The 18,355-nt window shown below is 41.1% G+C and overlaps 2 protein-coding genes across 21 annotated transcripts in view; one reads left to right on the forward strand and one right to left on the reverse strand.

Moving 5' to 3' along the window:
* The window catches only part of LOC101335474 (cytidine monophosphate-N-acetylneuraminic acid hydroxylase), a 260,691-nt gene that overhangs the window by 45,731 nt on the left and 196,605 nt on the right, over positions 1-18,355 (reverse strand). For 14 of the 20 annotated variants that reach the window (XR_012334364.1, XM_073810421.1, XM_073810419.1 and 11 more), the window contains 3 exons: positions 10,303-10,400; positions 9,859-10,062; positions 6,386-6,477 (listed from right to left, as the gene is read on the reverse strand). Coding sequence is in view for 19 of the 20 variants with exons in the window: in XM_073810421.1 (XP_073666522.1) it covers positions 6,386-6,477; positions 9,859-10,062; positions 10,303-10,310 (304 nt within the window). In the remaining variant the exon portion in view is untranslated. Of the gene's footprint in view, positions 1-6,385; positions 6,478-7,166; positions 8,482-8,577; positions 9,420-9,858; positions 10,065-10,302; positions 10,401-14,618; positions 14,681-18,355 lie in introns of those variants that run through there. The other 6 variants (XM_073810423.1, XM_073810433.1, XM_073810435.1 and 3 more) reach the window with 6 other exon arrangements.
* CARMIL1 (capping protein regulator and myosin 1 linker 1) overlaps positions 1-18,355 on the forward strand; it is a 434,292-nt gene that overhangs the window by 6,256 nt on the left and 409,681 nt on the right. The gene's annotated exons all lie outside the window — the stretch shown is intronic.

The following is an 18,355-nucleotide window of genomic DNA, read 5'->3' on the forward strand; positions in this document are numbered from 1 at the left end:
TATTAGTCCATGTGAAGCCCATCTTTATGTTATGATGTATGAGGTGTTAAATATGGGTAAAAGCATTAATTAGTTCTACCCTGTTGCCAGTAATTCACCTATCTTACAGAAAAAACTCCAAAAACAGAGAAATTCTTAAGCAGAAAGATCACAGTTTTGGTTTTGACGGCAAAAAAAAAAAAAAAAAATCTGTGAACAGCCTAAATTCCAACAACAGAGAAATGGCTAAATAAATTATTTAAGTTAATATTTAATGTAAGCATACTTTAAAATTATGTATATATAGAATCTGATATAATATGACTAATATAATAGATTAACAAGACAAAAAACAGGATGCAAAAATAATATATAGAATAATTATAATTATTTGTAAAAGTATGCTTAAAAAGATGACTGGAAGTTGGAACAACTAGATAGAAAATCAACAAGGAAATAGAAGACTCAAACAACACGATAAACCAACCAGACCCAACAGACATAGACAGAACACTCCACCCAACAATAGAATACACATTCTTCTCAAGTACATGTAGAATATTCTCCACAAACCAGTACAAACCATATGTTAGGCCATAAAATAAAGTTAAAAGGATCAAGTCATATAAAGTATGTTCTCTGACCACGATGAAATGAAATTAGATACCAATAAGAGGAGAAAGTTGGAAAATTCACAAATATGTAGAGATCAGACAACATACTTCTGAATACAAATGGTTTAAGGAGGAAGATCACAAGAAAAATGAGAAAATACTTTGTGACAAGGAAAAATGAAAACATAATATTCTGAAACTTATGGAATGCAGCTAAAACAGTGCAGTGCATAAAAGGAACACACCTATAATAAAAAAGATCTCAAGTAAAACACCGAACCTTCCACCTTATGAAATTAGAAAAAGAAGAGCAAACTAAACCCAAAGCAAACAAAAGAAAGGAAATATTAAAAAATCAGAGCTAAAATAAATGGAATTGAGGCTAGAAAAACAAGAGAAAATCAATGAAAACAAAAGTTTGTTCTTTGAAAAGATTAACAAAATTTCCAATCCTTTAGCTAGACTAACCAAGAAAAAAGAGAAAAGGTTCAAATTACTAAAATCAGGAATGAAAAGGGGGACATTACTATCAATCTTACAGAAATAAAAAAGAACATAAGGAAATATAATAAATATTATATATCAACAAATTGATAACCCAGACGAAATGGAGAAATTCCTAGGAAGAAACAAACTAACAAAATTGACTCAAGAAGAAATAGAATATCTGAGAAGACCCATAACAAATAAAGAGATTTAATTAGTAAACAAAAAACTTCACAAACATTAGCCCAAGCCCAGATGGCTTCACTGGTGAATTTGACCGAATGTCTAAAGAAGAATCAATACCAAACTTCACAAATTCTTCCAATAAACAGAAGAGGATGGAACACTTCCTAACTCATTTTATGAGGGCAGTATTATTACCCTGATCCCAAAATCAGACAAAGACATCACACACAAAAAACTACAGACCAGTATTCCTTATGAATATAGACATAAAAATCCTTAACCAAATATTAGCAAATACAATTTAGCAATATAAAAAATAATTATGACCATGACCAAGTGGGGTTTATGCCAGCCTGGTTCAATACAGGAAAAGCCATAGCGACAGAAAGTAGATTAGTGGTTGGCCAGGGGATGAGGGAAGAGGGGAATGGGACTGACTGCTAATAGTTACAAGGTTTCTTTTCGGGATGATGAGAATGTTCTGGAATTAGATAGTGGTGGTAATGGCACAACATGTGAAAATACTAAAAACCATTGAGTTGCACACTCTCATAAAAGAAGGTGAATTTTATGGTACATGAATTATATCTCAGTTAAGAGAAGGAGGAGGAGAAGGCTGGGGAGAGGAAGGAAGGGGAGCTCGGTGACGACCGGAAGAAAAGATACCAAAACAGGTGTTGTCTTGAGGTGATGGGAGTGCAAGTGAGCGTCTTCTTCCTTCTACTTTCCTGATTTTTACCTTTTTAATGATGACCGTATATTGTTATTTATAATAATAATAAAATCAAATAATCTAAGTTCATACGAGCTCAAGCCATCCTTCTCTTTCTTGGGATGTGGTAGGAAATCACTACAGTGTAGGTAGCACTGGACTGAAAAGTGGGCTCTGTTAACAAAATTTTCCACTCTCACAGAGAGTGGAAATTTTCCACTTTCTCAATTTTCCACTTTCCTCACTGGAGCAAAGGCTAAAAAATTTACTGGTCTTGTTATTTTCACCCTCCACTGACCCTGCTGCCACCTCTAGCCCTGCCTTTCACCTGCCATAGCAGCAAACATCAGCCCTCTGCATCAGTTCCCAGCCTCGATCTATTTTCCAATTGATCCAATTTTCTGCTGGGTGGGAAATCCCTTCCTCCTGCTCCTAAGGTCTCAGTTACAGGGGTGATGTGCAGATTATTTGAGACATACATATACAAATAAAACATTATGCTCTGTGTACCAAGTTCTGAGAATTTAACAGCTGTTTTTTTTTTTTTTTTTTTTTTTTTACCGTACGCGGGCCTCTCACTGTTGTGGCCTCTCCCGTTGCGGAGCACAGGCTCCTCCCGGACCGGGGCACGAACCCGTGTCCCCTGCATCGGCAGGCGGACTCTCAACCACTGCGCCACCAGGGAAGCCCACAGCTGTTCACTTTGAAAATTCTTTCAACAACGCAATAAGATAGCTACTACCAATATTATATCCTAGTGAGGAAACTAAAGAACAAAGAGATTGACTAACTTGCCCCAAGTCATTTAATTGTGTGTTTGAGCATCAGGATCTGAGCCCAGACTGCCCTGCACCATTCGCTCTTAACCACTTTGCTATAATGTCTCACTATAGGTCTTGTCCAAAAGACTTAGAGGTTTTATAAAGGCCCCTAAGCAGCTATCGATTTCTGGGTTACATACTCATAAAGTTGATAGTCTATTGTCCTTTCACTTACACAAACAGTTTGATATGTCCAAACCTTTGCTTCTTACCTGTTTTCTGCCAAATAAATTTAACAGTATTTGTACAGTTCCTGCTAACAATGCAGTCTGCAGGTTTCCTAGGCTAGGTCGACAGACATGGAATGAGGCTTACTGGCAAAAGAACCTAGTAACCGAGACATCCCTTTGAGGGGCAGGGGGAGGATGAACTTGTAGTCAAAGCAATCAGCAACTTCCCCCAGAATAGCATTCTATCTCTTTTGGGGGGTGACCAGAAAAGGACATGCACCTCAGTAAGTGACACCTCTGCTCTGGGAACTGGGAGAATGCCTTTGCAGGTCAGACCCTTCTTTAAAAAGTGATTAGGAGTTGGTCTCACCGAGACACCTGGGCAACACTGGCCCTGATAGCCTATTCCATATACAATAATTTGAGCCTGAAAAAGATGTAGAGGTAGTGTAATCAAAGTTCCCAGACTGGAGGTCCAGCCCAGGAAGCCCACTATTCAGCTCCCTTCACAGGTAACCAGTGGTGAGCCTGCCCCCGTCCATAAGTGCTTATGTATACATGTTTTTTCATAATAGGGCCATACTATATGTAATATTTATAATCTGCTTTATTTATCAAAAGTCCCTCTTATTATTTTAGTTTCTTCAATAGTATCACTTTTAAGACACAGTGGAATTATTTCTAGTGTTTAAATTGTTTTCAATTTTTCTCTTTTGTAGATAGTATTGCTGTGAATGAACATTCTCATAGCTGTATCTTTTGACATATCAGTGATTATTAAGATCTTAGGCATATGGTCTCGGATGTGGAATTGCCGGGTCAAAGGGATGCACCTTCTTCAGTGTGATAGGAAGCTCATCGGAGAGTTTTAAGCAGGGGAATGACATGAATTTTTAAAATACCAGTCTGGTACTAACCATCCTGAAACTAACACAACATTGTAAATCAACTATTCTCCAATATAAAATTAAATTAAATTAACAAAAATAAAATAAAATATCAAGCTGTGTGCTGTAAGCAGGATGGACTGCAGGAAACAAGCATGGAAGCAGGGAGGCCAGTTGTGCAGATAAAAGGTGTCTGTGACTTGCATTTGGTTGGAGACAGAGCAGACGGAGAGAAGTGGATGGATTCTGAAGGTGTTTTGGCACAGGATTTATTAATGGTTTGGATATGGGGGTTTAAGGAAAGAGAAGACTCAAGAGCGACCACCAGGTTTTGTTCAGTTGAGTGGAAGCAGCGTCATTTACCAAGATGGAGAAGGCTGGAGGAGGAACAGGTCTGGGGATAAGGTGGGCTTGGCCATTAGGAGTTCTGGTTTGGCCACAGCTTGTAATGCCTATTAGAAGTCAATTCATGGGACTTCCCCGGTGGCGCAGTGGTTAAGATTCCGTGCTCCCAATGCAGGGGGCCGGGGTTCGATCCCTGGTCAGGGAACTAGATCCCACATGCATGCTTCAACCAAGAGCTCACATGCCGCAACTAAGGAGCTCACCTGCCACAACTAAGGAGCACACATGCCACAACTAAGACCCAGTGCAACCGAATTAAAAAATATATATATATATTTTATATATATATATATATATATATATATATATAATATATATATATGTCAATTCATGTAGAACTCAATAGTTGGCCCTTCTTAACCGCGGTTCCTCTGCATCCGCAGATTCAACCAACCTTGGCTGGTGTAGTCCTATAGTATTTACTATCGGAAAATATCCATGCAGTTCAAACCGCATTGTTCAAGGGTCAGCTGCATATTAAGGACAGAGTGGGCCATTGGGCTGCATGCCGAGAGTTTGAGTACAATGGCCATGGCAAAGCGACCACTGAATTTAGCAAACTGGTGACCTTGACAGGAGCAGTGTTAGCGGAGTGGTAGGGATGGAAGCTCCACTGAGAGACGATGGGAGGGGAAGGAACAGAGACAATGAGTGTGAGATGCCTGTTTCAAGGGGTTTAGCTGTTTAGACATTTGGAGAAATGGAAACATAAGAGGGCTTATCTGAACACTAGGGCGCGTGCGCACGTGTGTGTGTGTACATGTGGGTTAATAGGCAAAGACGAAATTTATGATACAGGAGAGAGAAGGACAGCTGCAGGAGGGAAGGCCTCAAGTAGGTGTGAGGTGGGATCCAGGGTGCGAGAGCAGGGCGAGCCATAGGAGCAGGGTCAGTGCAGCCACTGCCAACTGTCACAGGAGTCAAGGAAGAATATGCAGGCACAGAGGCAGATGGGTTGAACAATTTGGTGGTAATGACTCTCCATTACTGAGTCCCATGACTGCATTGTCAATGTGAAGATAATGTGAAATAATTCACACAAAGTGCCTAATACTACACCTAACACACACTTAATAACATTCTGGATTAGGTCATGATTCTTCAGCTATATTCAAGGCCCTCCCTACAGTGTACCTTTGAAATCTTATGTTCTACTCTGACACACATACCCTGTACTCCAGCCAACTAACCTACACATTTGGCCCCAAATAAACTAAAACAGCCCAAGCTGTCCCCTCTACAGGAATGTCCTCCTTTCTCTTCTCTGCCTGATGAAATTCTGCCCATCTTTCAAAACCCAACACAAATGCCATCTCTGGCATGAAGCTTTCTATGATTCCCCCAATTAGATCAAATCTATATTTTTATTCTTATAACAGACATTCTGAAACAGTGTGCATGAGCAGTTTTAAGAATCTTCCCAAGTAACTTTTTCTACTGATACAACACGCTTTTAATCACTTAGGTCAAAGACAAATTTATTCCTATTATTAAGCCCTCCTTACTCATATTTCTACCTGCTTTCTTGAGTAGGAGGAAGGAAAAAGTAGAAGTGGAGCCAGCATACTGAGAATCACATGTAAACTGTAGCATCATACCTATGCCAGAAAGAGGCATGGAATTTGAAGGACTTTATTTCCCAACCGAAACTGTGGCGTTTCATTATAACTGTTGAAAAGATCATGCACTTGAATATCTATCTTGTGTGTCTTCACTGATACAATATTCAGAGCCACTATTCTATAGTACACTGTACCAAAGAAACCTGTCAGAGTATCCCTGATCTTAGTTGTTCACAGGCTTGTCTTTGCCACCACCTCATGTTAATATCATCTAATTTACACTGACTCTATCTTATCCATCTTTGTATCTCTTAATACCCAATACAATGTTTACACCTGGTAAGTTCTCATCAGATACTTACTGAACAAATGAATGAATGAAGGGATCTTTTGGAGAAATCCTGTTTAGAATTTTCCGTGTTAATTATTTTTAAAAGATCTAATGTCCATAGTTTAAAATCAGGATATACTCAAAGCTTCAAGTGAGATTGGAAACAAGTTGACAAGAAGGACCCCAATAATAATAATAGCAGAAAACATTGATCGATATGGATTATATTTACCCAGTTCGTCTTGACAGAAGCTGCCTGGAGGATTGATATACTTCATGGTGCTCACATCCAACTTCCAGTTGTGTTTTGTGCATCTAACAGACCTGGATGAAAAATTATACTTAGGTTTCTGAAATGGTGAAAATAAAAATTCATCTTATTAGGCTTAAATGCATTATAAACAACTGTAGTTGGTTGAACATAAAATGCATGAAAGAAAAACTACTAATAGCTCATACTCAACTATCTAAGGAAATATAGATTAATCATCAGTAGGCAATTTTAAAAGTGAAGATAAATGCCATGTCACAAAATAATATGTGTTAGAGATCAACAGAGCCATCAGAATAAAGTCATCTTTAGGGATGGCTGTCATACAAAAGCTAAGTTGGTTAAGGTTCAACTGGGGCCAATATGAGGAAAGAATGCAGTCATTAAGACATACCTATGATTTATAATCACTTTACAACCCTTAGCCCCTAGTATAGTGTGCTAAACCTAAGTTCAACTCAAGTTTTCAGAAGAGAAAAGACTTCCTTAAAGTTTAAGATTTCAGAGCATGGTTGCCAGATAAAATACAGGATGCCCAGTTAAATATGAATTTCAGATAAATAAGAAATAATTTAAAAACACAACTCACACAATATGTGACATATACTGGAAAGTCGTCATTTATCTGCAATTTAACTGAGTGTTCTGCATTTTTACTTGCTAACTCTAGCAACCCTGTTTCAGAATGAGAATCAGATTGCAGCAAAATAGAAGGCTTAGTAATTTTTTTTCTATTTCTTACCAGACCGTGAAGGGGGTTGTGGTGGTGGAAGGTGAGGCAAAGAAGTTCCATTTCCTCTCTATTTTGGTAGTGTTTCTCGTGAAGTTTTTTTTTTTTTTTCACAGTTAAAGAATTTTTTTTTTACAAACAAGTATGTCTCAAATCGGAAACATCAGATTTTTTAATCTAACAATGTCTATTTTAACTTATATATCAGTAAATTACACTGATTTTCCCAAGCTTCATTGTATCAAGAATTTTTCACGCTCTTTTCTAGTAATAAGGCAAAAAACATATTCCGCACTTCAATTTATAGAGGATTATTCTGAAACATCTACTTTCTCATCAATGAGTAGCCAACAACATTTCAAAACTTGAGAACATTCCAAACGCAGCTATTCAACATGCTGGGTCATTAAAGGGGAAACGTGGCAGGATCTTAACTGTTCATAGGCAGCAAGTAGACAGGAGGGAGGCGACAGCTTCATGTGCAAAGAGGTTGGGAAAAGTTGTTAGATTTAGAAAATGAGAACCACAGCTTATGAGAGTTGCTGATGTTGGTTACGTGTGAAGAAGAAAAATGTAGAGAGGGTGGTAGAGGTAGGTCATTACTCTTGACTGTCTCCTAGGTGAGAGATTCCTCGGGTGAATTGCTACACAGAGAAGCAGTCAAATTTGGAGCGATGGATGGGGGAGTATAGGGTGTGAGTTCCTCTGAGGATGGTGTTTCAGCACATCAATGCTTGGCGAGCTGCATCTGGGAATAAAGCTGGGAGAATGTGCAGGAGATAAAGCTGGTTCCTCATGTGCCGGAGCACTAAGACAATTCCAGCTCTAGGTTAGCCTGCCAACAGAATACGGTGAAACTAGGATCAATCACCCCCAAGGCTTTGGGTGAAGGAGAGAAAGGCCAGCCTGTGGCAAAGCAGTCACTCTGTTAAGATGAGCCAGCCAGGTTCAAGAACAATCTGAATTCCTGTAAATAACCTCTGTTCCTAAGCTACACTAGAAGCTCATGACAGAGTAATAACGATAAATGTAATTGACATTTATTGAGCACTTATCATATAGCCAGACACTGTTTTAAGTGCTTTATGTGTTTGAAATCACTTAATCCTCTCAGCAGTCAGACAGAGTAGGTAATACTCTCAATTTCACTGTATAGTGGAGAGGATTGAGGTCCAGAAAGGCTAAGAAACTTGTCCAAGGTCACGGAGCTGATAGGTGGTGGGGGCAGGCTTCTGAACAGGGCAGGTTGTGAGGAAAGATCATTGCTCCTAATCACAAAGCTGCAACACTTCCTTGAACGGCTGGCTCAGCGAGCACCACGTGAAAAGCCCACTAAGGAGAGAAAGGGAGAGAGGAAACGCGGAGTCCCCAAACCGCAACAGTCAGAAAACCTCAGGGTCCAAGAGTGCCTGCAGAAACTTACCAGTGACAGAACAAGCCATGTCTGAGGTTTCCCTGACTTGAATCCACTGAGAAGATGGAAGGGACTCCAAACAGGGCTGTCAGCAAATAACCATGAGGTGCTCCTAGAGTACAGCTGTCGCTAAAACTGTGTCCCATGCAATACTTGCAAGCTATCTATGCTAAAAATATATTAGTTATTTAACTGGGTGCCTTCTATTTGCCTAATCTAGCAACCCCATCGAAGGAGCCAAACAAGCTACAGGTGCAACAGTGTTTATCAACATTTAGAAATCTAATAGTGTGCGTCTGGGCCCTGAAACTAAGTATGCAGTGAAGCAAATCTGTGTGCAGGTGTAAGAACATTCTAGACTTGGGCGATGGTCTTCTATACGATTATAGCAGGGAGCTCTTAGAAAACTACACAGCTCCCTCTGAGTCCACCTGCACTAAACTGCCCACAGATGACCCGAGAAATCAGCTCAACAACACGGTGGATGTCAAGCCGGACGTGGGAATGGCTAAAAAGCACCCAGGTCAAGTTAGGCTGAAGCAGAGCTTGGAAAGGTGCGGTCAACCACTCATTCGTTGCCGGTGTTGACCATCAGGCTGACAAAGCATCCCTCACCCAGAACTCCCCCTGTCTCTGCCAGGCAGTGCTGCTATCTCTTTGGCAGTCACTGAAAACAAACAAACAAACAAAACCCACAACCATCCTGTCCTGGTATTGCTCCTGAACTGGTGAGGAAGGCGATCTATATTGTAGGCTTCATCAAGTGGGGGGAGACGGGTACCAGCACTAGTTCTTCCAGGAAATGATTAGAAGAGCTGCTGTTCAGGGCAGATACAGTCGCGGCTCTGCCATTTGGGTTTTTAATCACCATGAGGCAGTCAAAGCAAGTCTATCTGCTCTCCAGCAGTGTTTGGATGAGGGCCTGCCCCACTCATACTTCTGGGGGAGTGGGAAAGGAAACCCAGAGGAGGCTTGAGTCCTGGAAAATAAAAGCTGTTACATACACCCAAGCACTCACTCACACACACACACACACGTACCTTAGAAATTTCACTGTTTATCAAGCTAGGAATCAATTTTCAATTAGAGTTCTTAAGAGAGAGTGGGAAATTAAGCAAAGGTCATAATGTTTTGAGATCAGAGAGTTGCCTCAGTGAGCACAAGTAAAAGTTATGAATTTGCTAAAGAAATAATTTGTCAGTTGGTTCGTTTGATTTTCAATGAACACATCTCCTGCCACATCTAATTGTAAGAAGGGTCACCAGGGAGAAAGCAGAGGACGCGTGTTACCTTCCGTCTAAATCCTCGATGTCTTTTATGAACAGGCCTCCTTGGTGCTTGCACATATTCTTGCATGCTCGCAGGTGGCTCTTACTTTTATATAAGATGTAATCTTTGCCAGTGCTCTTATTTCGAACAAAAGTGATCCCTTCCTTGAGATTGGCAACTTCAGCAGGTGAGAGACACAACAGGATCTCAGTTGTTTGTTCGATGCTATGAAAACGCGAACATTTTGAGAGGAAAGAGTGATACTGTTAGGTTTCAAGAGAGAACAATTTGGCATTGACACCTCAAAAACCTCTTTTTTATTAAAATACTTTTTAAGGCCATCCCTCCAAGTACCCAGGCCTGGTGGCACCTGATGGTGAATTTTCTCCCCTCCTTTCAATGTCCATCCTACTTGTTGAGGGTTTATCTCCACTTTCCCAGAGAGCTCATGCCCCTCTCACTTGCCTGCCCATGGTCTGTCGTTGCCTCTCTCTGGGTATTTCAGAAGAACTGCAGTTGCTCCTTCAGGTTCTATGACTCATTCGCTCTCAGGAGACATTAGTCTGTGTGGATAAAGAGGGTGTGGGCCCAGCTCAGTATTTCCGTCCTACTGCTTCCTCCCCTACCATATCTCTCTTAGAAGCCAAATATTATATTTAGTTTCAAGAACCCAGTCTGCTCTCCCCACCTCCATGCTTTTGTCTCTGCACCTGCTCTCCTTTCCCACTGAGAGTCATCCTTTAGGTTCAAACATAACTCAATCATCCCCTCCTTGGATAAGCCTTCCGAGCTACCCACCACCACCCCCACCCCGGCCCCCAGGTCAAGTCTAACACTTCTTTTTTTTTACTTTCCAGGAGACATTGAAATTCATTCTTTCTTTTTCTTTTAGTGAACATCTATCATCTCATATAGATATAAAATTAAAGATAAGATGAGACCTCTTAGCTGATTTACTCAACTTTCATATATAATGTAGAGTAGTGTCAGTTATGTTGATCCTGTTGTACATTCTCAGTACTTATTTATCTTACAACTGGAAGTTTGTACCTTTTGATCACCTTCATCCAAATCCCCTTCTCTCCACCCCCTGCCTCTGGTAACCACAAATCTGATCTCTTTTTCTATGAGGTTTTTTTTGTTTGTTTTTAAAGTATAATCGACCTACAACACTATGTTAGTTCCCAGTACACAACATAGTGATTCGATATTTCTGTACATTTAAAAACGATCACCATGATAAGTCTAGTTATCATAAGTCTAGCACTTCTCAACGTGTATCACTATTCTGTAGAACATGATAACCTAGTACCAGTGCACTGCCCTGCTTACTTGCACATAGATGCTTTTAAAAACACTCTCTCTGCTTTTCTCTTCCCACCACTTAGCAGACTATCTTTAAGAGCTAGCTACTTCAAGATTGAACCAACTGCACGCAATCTGAGTAATTTATAAAAAGCTCTAGCAGCAAAGCATTTGATCTCTCATATTTTTTCAAGGAAAATACAAATGTTACATTTCTCAAACCCCAGTCTTTAAACAAACTCTTGTTATGATGCAACTCTGAATCATAGTGGAATATAATTTTCGCCAAGAGGGATTTCAAAATAACTTTTGGCATATCCATGGTATGAAATCTGGGTGCATGTTTAATTCTACATTCCACTCCAAACCAAAAGTGGTCAAAATTCTCTTCATGTGTTAATTTAAAATTGATTTGGAGCTCATGTACATTTGTGGCACTCTCACTTTCATTTTTGGAAGACTGCAAATTTCTCTTTTTTCTTAAAGATCAGGTTTTATGGGGCTTCCCTGGTGGCGCAGTGGTTGGAAGTCCGCCTGCCGATGCAGGGGACGAGGGTTCGTGCCCTGGTCCGGGAGGATCCCACGTGCCGCGGAGCGGCTGGGCCCGTGAGCCATGGCTGCTGAGCCTGCGCGTCCGGAGCCTGTGCTCCGCAACGGGAGAGGCCGCAGTGGTGAGAGGCCCGCGTACCGGGGAAAAAAAAAAAAAAAAAAATCAGGTTTTATTTAATTAAATCTAATTAATTAATTGGCTGCATCAGGTCTTAGTTGCGGCACGCGGGATCTTTCATTGCGGCGCACGGGCTCCAGAGCGCATGGGCTCGGTAGTTGCGGCATATGGGCTTAGTTGTCCCACGGCATGTGCGATCTTAATTCCTTGACCAGGGATCAAATCGGTGCCCCCTGCGTTGCAAGATGGCCCACCAGGGAAGTCCCACAAATTTCTTAAACAGGAAATTAAAATAATATAAAAAACACATCATAATAGAAAATAACAGGGAAGCTACTTCCAATTTTCAACTAATAAAGGCAGAGCTCTATAATTGAGTATGATCCATTTTTTTAAAGCAGATTCTTATTGTCACTTCTGTCCCAAATTCCTGGTAATTCTGTTCACAGTAGACTTTAAATGTTTCCAAATATATGTTTTAAATGTATCTGATAGAAAGGATTCCATGTTAAGCCTCATGAAGTTCTTTTATCTTTGTTCTTATGAGTACAAATATCGGACACCAAGCCAAAGCAAGCACTGAGGCAATATCTGGAATAATTAGCCTAAAAGTGTAAAAAGGAAACCTTTCTAAATATTTTGTTTTACCTGATTGAATGAACCAGTTAGCCAAAGTTCTGTGTTCGATTCTAAGGCTTTCCATGCACTGTGTAAAGCAGGTTGAACTAACTACATCTTTATCAATTCCTTGAAAACGTATATTGGAACCTAAAGCAAAATTTTAAAATGTGCCCTCCTATATATATGCTTTTGTGTATTTTTTAATGGTTAGTTTTTCCCAAAAGTCAATTTTTAAAGCTATTAAAAATTGGATTGGATTCCATTAAAATCAGGAAAGTAAAATTATAGTCAATTCTGGCTTGGGTATAAATAAAATATTTAAACTAAAATGACGTGAGTTTTAGTACACCTGCTTTTCAACATTTCATTATTTCTTCAAATACTTTAATGTTTGTGAAAAAATAATTATTAAAAAATACACAAAAGCATTTATATGGGGACATACATTTTTGCCTTTTGCCTCAGACTTGGTGGCATGGCATTGCAGTGCAGCATCCTGTCTGTAAAATTTTGATATTTTGTTTGTCATGAAATTTTGGCTTTAGCTTTGATTTTTAAAAATATTACGTTAATGATATTCATCTTGATTATATTCATCTCATGAAGCCAGGAATCCTCCAGAAGTTTAAGCTCTGAGAAAAAGGGCTAGAGGAAGAAAAAGCAACTCACTGAGAATTGTCAATCCATAAATGCATTTTGCTACCCATAATTTCTTTTTTTTTTAACATCTTTATTGGAGTATAACTGCTTTACAATGGTGTGTTAGTTTCTGCTTTATAACAAAGTGAGTCAGTTATACATATACATATGTCCCCATATCTCTTCCCTCTTGCGTCTCCCTCCCTCCCACCCTCCCTATCCCACCCCTCTAGGTGGTCACAAAGCACCGAGCTGATCTCCCTGTGCTATGCGGCTGCTTCCCACTAGCTAGCTATTTTATGTTTGGTAGTGTATATATGTCCATGCCACTCTCTCACTTTGTCACAGCTTACCTTTCCCCCTCCCCATATCCTCAAGCCCATTCCCTAGTAGGTCTGTATCTTTATTCCCATCTTGCCCCTAGGTTCTTCATGACCTTTTTTTTTTTCTTAGATTCCATATATATGTGTTAGCATACGGTATTTCTTTTTCTCTTTCTGACTTACTTCACTCTGTATGACAGACTCTAGGTCCATCCACCTCACTACAAATAACTCAATTTCGTTTCATTTTATGGCTGAGTAATATTCCATTGTATATATATGTGCCACATCTTCTTTATCCATTCATCTGTTGATGGACACTTAGGTTGCTTCCATGTCCTGGCTATTGTAAATAGAGCTGCAATGAACATTTTGGTACATGACTCTTTTTGAATTCTGGTTTTCTCAGGGTATATGCCCAGTAGTGGGATTGCTGGGTCATATGGTAGTTCCATTTTTATTTTTTAAGGAACCTCCATACTGTTCTCCATAGTGGCTGTATCAATTTACATTCCCACCAACAGTGCAAGAGGGTTCCCTTTTCTCCACACCTTCTCCAGCATTTATTGTTTCTAGATTTTTTGATGATGGCCATCCTGACTGGTATGAGATGATATCTCATTGTAGTTTTTATTTGCATTTCTCTAATGATTAATGATGTTGAGCATTCTTTCATGTGTTTGTTGGCAATCTGTATATCTTCTTTGGAGAAATGTCTATTTAGGTCTTCTGCCCATTTTTGGATTGGGTTTTTTGTTTTTTTGATATTGAGCTGCATGAGCTGCTTGTAAATTTTGCAGATTAATCCTTTAATCTCCAAAATTTACAAGCAGCTCAATATCATAATTTCTTTTTTTTTAACATCTTTATTGGGGTATAATTGCTTTACAATGGTGTGTTAGTTCTGCTTTATAACAAAGTGAATCAGTTATACATATGTTCCCATAGCTCTTCTCTCTTGCGTCTCCCTCCCTCCCACCCTCCCTATCCCACCCCTCCAGGCGGTCACAAAGCACCGAGCTGATATCCCTGTGCTATGCGGCTGCTTCCCACTAGCTATCTACCTTACGTTTCATAATTTCTTAATTAGATTAGTTTTGTTTTAAATGGGAAGATGTTCAGTATTCTGTTCACAGGGATGTAAACTCCATGAAAGCTGAGGTATAAAGTGTCTGTCACATGGTAGGTGCCCAGTAAATATCTGGCTAATGAAGGAATACACTCACAAGAATGAAATATGTACTGCATGTAGACAAATGATGTGAAAATGCTTCCAAAGGTCACAGATCTGTTAAGGGAAAAATCCAATTAATGGCACATACAAGTTTTGAAAAGCAACTTAAGGGAATTCCCTGGTGGTCCAGTGGTTAGGACTCAGCAGTCTCATTTCCCGGGGCCCCAGGTTCAATCCCTAGTCGGAGAACTAATATCCTATCAGCCGCATGGCGCAGCCAAAAAAAAAATAATAATAATAAAAAGCAACTTAGGAGCGTTGTTGTTGTTGTTGTTTTTAATCCCATGAAAAAGCAGAGAGTATTTCCTCATTTATTCAAATCATCTTGTTTGCTCTTTATTATGGTTTTGAAAATTTACTTTTTCATAGCTAATTCTTAGATATTTTATAGCTGTTGCTGCTATCGTAATTGGTATCATTGTAATTTTATTTTTGGATCAGTTATTCTTGGTAGAGAGATGTAACAAATTTTTTAAAAATTGCTTTACTGCGCTTTAATTGTTTTACTACATTTAATGCAAAACTGATCATCTTAACCATTTTTAAGCATACATTTCAGTAGTGTTAAGTATATATGCATTGTTAAGTGCAACAAAATTCCAAAATATTTTATCTTGCAAAACCAAAACTCCATACTCATTATATAACAACTCCCCATTTCCCTCCCCCTGCCAAACCCCTGTTAACACCATTCTACTTTCTGTTTCTATGAATTTGACTACCTTAGCTACTTGATATAAGTATAATCATACAGTATTTGTCTTTTTGTGATTGGCTTATTTCATTTAGCATAACGTCCTCAAGGTTCATCTATATTGTAACTAACATGTACGAACAGGATTTCTTTCCTTTTTAAGGCTGAATAATATTCCATTGTGTGTGTGTATCATATTTTGTTCAGAAAATATTTGCAAAAGATATATCTGATAGAGGACTGTTATCCAAAATATACAAAGAACTCTTAAGACTCAACAACAAGAAAACAAACAACCCAATTAAAAAATGGGTCAGAATGGGGAGTGGCCAAAATGGTGGAGTAGGAAGAACTTGAGCTCACCCCCTCCCATGGGCACACCAAAATTACAACTATTTACAAAGCAACTATCAATGAGAAAGACTGGATGACTAGAAGAAAAGATCTTCTACAATTAAAGATATGAAGAAGGAATCACAGTGAGACCAGTGGGAGGGGTGGAGACATGGTATGGCAAGACTGGCCAACACCAGTTCCAGGAAACCTTTGGCTCCTCACCAGTGGGTCAGCACGAGCCCCGGGACCCAGCCTCACCCACTAGAGGGCTGACACCATCACAGAAACCCTGCAGCTCGTCAGCCACCTGCCCTCGGATCCAGCCCCACTTGCTAGTGGGCCAGCACTGCTTTGGGACCCCCTGGGGCTCTGTAGCCAGCAGCCCCATGACTCGACTCAACCCAACCCAATAGCTGGCAAACTCCAGGACACCTCAAGACCCTCAACCCGTGGCACTGGATCTGGACCCACTCACCAGTGCTTTAGCACTAGTGCTCGGATCACCAGGGCTCTTCAGTCAGCCGGCCTGTGACCTAGTCCTGCCCATTGCTGGCTGAAACAGCCCCATGACAACTTGGGTCCCCCAGGCAGCCACCCCAAGTTCTGGCCCTACTCACTAATGGGTCATCACTAGCCCTGGGATCCGGCCTCACCCAACAGGGGCCTGACTTCAGCCTCTGGAACATTACAGCCACTCAGCCAGCTACCTGGGAATCTGGGCCCACCCACCAGTAGTCCAGCAGTAGGCACAGCACCCACCAGGGCTCTTCAGTTAGCCTCCCCATGCCCCAGCCTCACCCAACAGCTGGCCAACACCAGCTCCAGGACACCATGGGACTGTCATCCAGTCACCCTATATCCAGCCTCATCCACCATGGGACTAGTACCAATCCCGGGAACCCCATGGTCCCACAACCAGCCACCCGGGACCCAGTGATCAGCTACCCTACACCAAGCCCTTTGGAACAGCTGTCTGACATCAGCTCCAAGACATGTTGGGCCCCTAAGCAAGCCACCCTGAGATTCGTCCACACTTTCCAGTGGGCCAGCACTAGCCCCAGGACTCCCCGGGGCTCTACAGCCTCCTGACCCAGCCCCAGGCAATAATTGGCTGACACCAAGTATAGGACACCTTGGGCCCCTCAGCCAGCTGCCCAAGGATCCAGCCCTCCACACCAGTAGCCCAACACTAGCTCCTGAACCCTCTGGGGCTTTGCTGTCACCTGCCCAGTGTCCCAACCTCACCCAACACCTGGCTCACACCATTTCCAGGATACCTTGGACACCTCAGCCAGCTGTCCTGAATCTGTACACTCACCTGTTGGCCAGCACTAGCACCAGGAACTGGTCTCACCCACCAGCAAGCCAATATCAGCCCTGGAAACCTCACAGCCTTGTAGCCTGCAGCTAGCCACCCTGGGACCCAGCTCCACCCACCAGGGGTTCTGCACTAGCCCCAGGATTCCCTAGGGTTCTGCAGTCAGCTGCCCCTGTGGCCTACCTCTGCCCACCAGCTGGCCAACACCAGCTCCAGGACACCTTGAGCCCCTCAGCCATCTCAGGATCTGGCCTCACCCTTCCATGGGCTGGCAGCTTTCTCACTAGGTGTGGTCTGGCACCAAAGTGAGCTGCAGGCCAGCCAAGCCTATCAGAATTCCCATAGTAATAAGCTTACCCCAACAGTACGGCTCAGGCAACCAACACAGAGGGCAACCCTAGAACATAGCTCCGGTGACCAAAGCAGTGTGCACTGCTGGGCCCCATAGGACATCTCCTACATAAGGCCACTCCTCCAAGATCAATAGTGTAACTGACCTACCTAATACCTAGAAATAAAAACAGAACCCAAAAAAAAAAAAAAAAAAAAACAGAGAATTCAGCAAAATGAGGTGACAGAGGAATATATTCCAAACTATGGAATAAGATAAAACCCTGGAAGAAGAACTAAATGAAATGGAGATAAGCAATCTGCCTGATAAAGAGTTTAAGTTAATGATCAAAAAGATGCTCAGGGCTTCCCGGGTGGCGCAGTAGTTAAGAATCCACCTGCCAATGCAGGGGACACAGGTTCAATCCCTGGTCCGAGAAAATTCCACGTGCCATGGAGCAACTAAGCCCATGTGCCACAGCTACTGAGCCTGTGCTCTAGAGCCCACGAGCCACAACTACTGAGCCTGCATGCCACAACTACTGAAGCCCATGCACCTAGAGCCCATGCTCTGCAACAAGAGAAGCCACCACAATGAGAAGCCCGCACACCGCAGTGAAGAGTAGCCCACACTCATCACAACTAGAGAAAGCCTGTGCTCAGCAACAAAGACCCAACTCAGCCAAAAATAAATAAATAAATAAATAAATAAATTTATCTTTAAAAAAAAGGATGTTCAAAGAACTTGAGACAAGAATGGATGAACAAAATCAGAAGTTGGAAGTTTTTAACAAAGAGTTAGAAAATATAAACAAGAATCAAATAGAGCTGAAGAACACAATAACTGAAATAAAAAATACATTAGATGGAATTGGGGACACAGTTCTTGAGGTGCTAGCCTACTGTGTTCCCTCTTTGCCTGGCAAAGAAATAAAGCCACGCTTTCTTTCTCCTCCGTAAAAAAAAAAAAAAAAAAAATTAGATGGAATCAACGGTGGATTAGATGATACAGAGAAATTGATCAGTGAACTGGAAGACAGAGTGGTGGAAA

Source organism: Tursiops truncatus, chromosome 10, assembly GCF_011762595.2.
Source record: "Tursiops truncatus isolate mTurTru1 chromosome 10, mTurTru1.mat.Y, whole genome shotgun sequence".
Classification (NCBI taxonomy): domain Eukaryota; kingdom Metazoa; phylum Chordata; class Mammalia; order Artiodactyla; family Delphinidae; genus Tursiops; species Tursiops truncatus.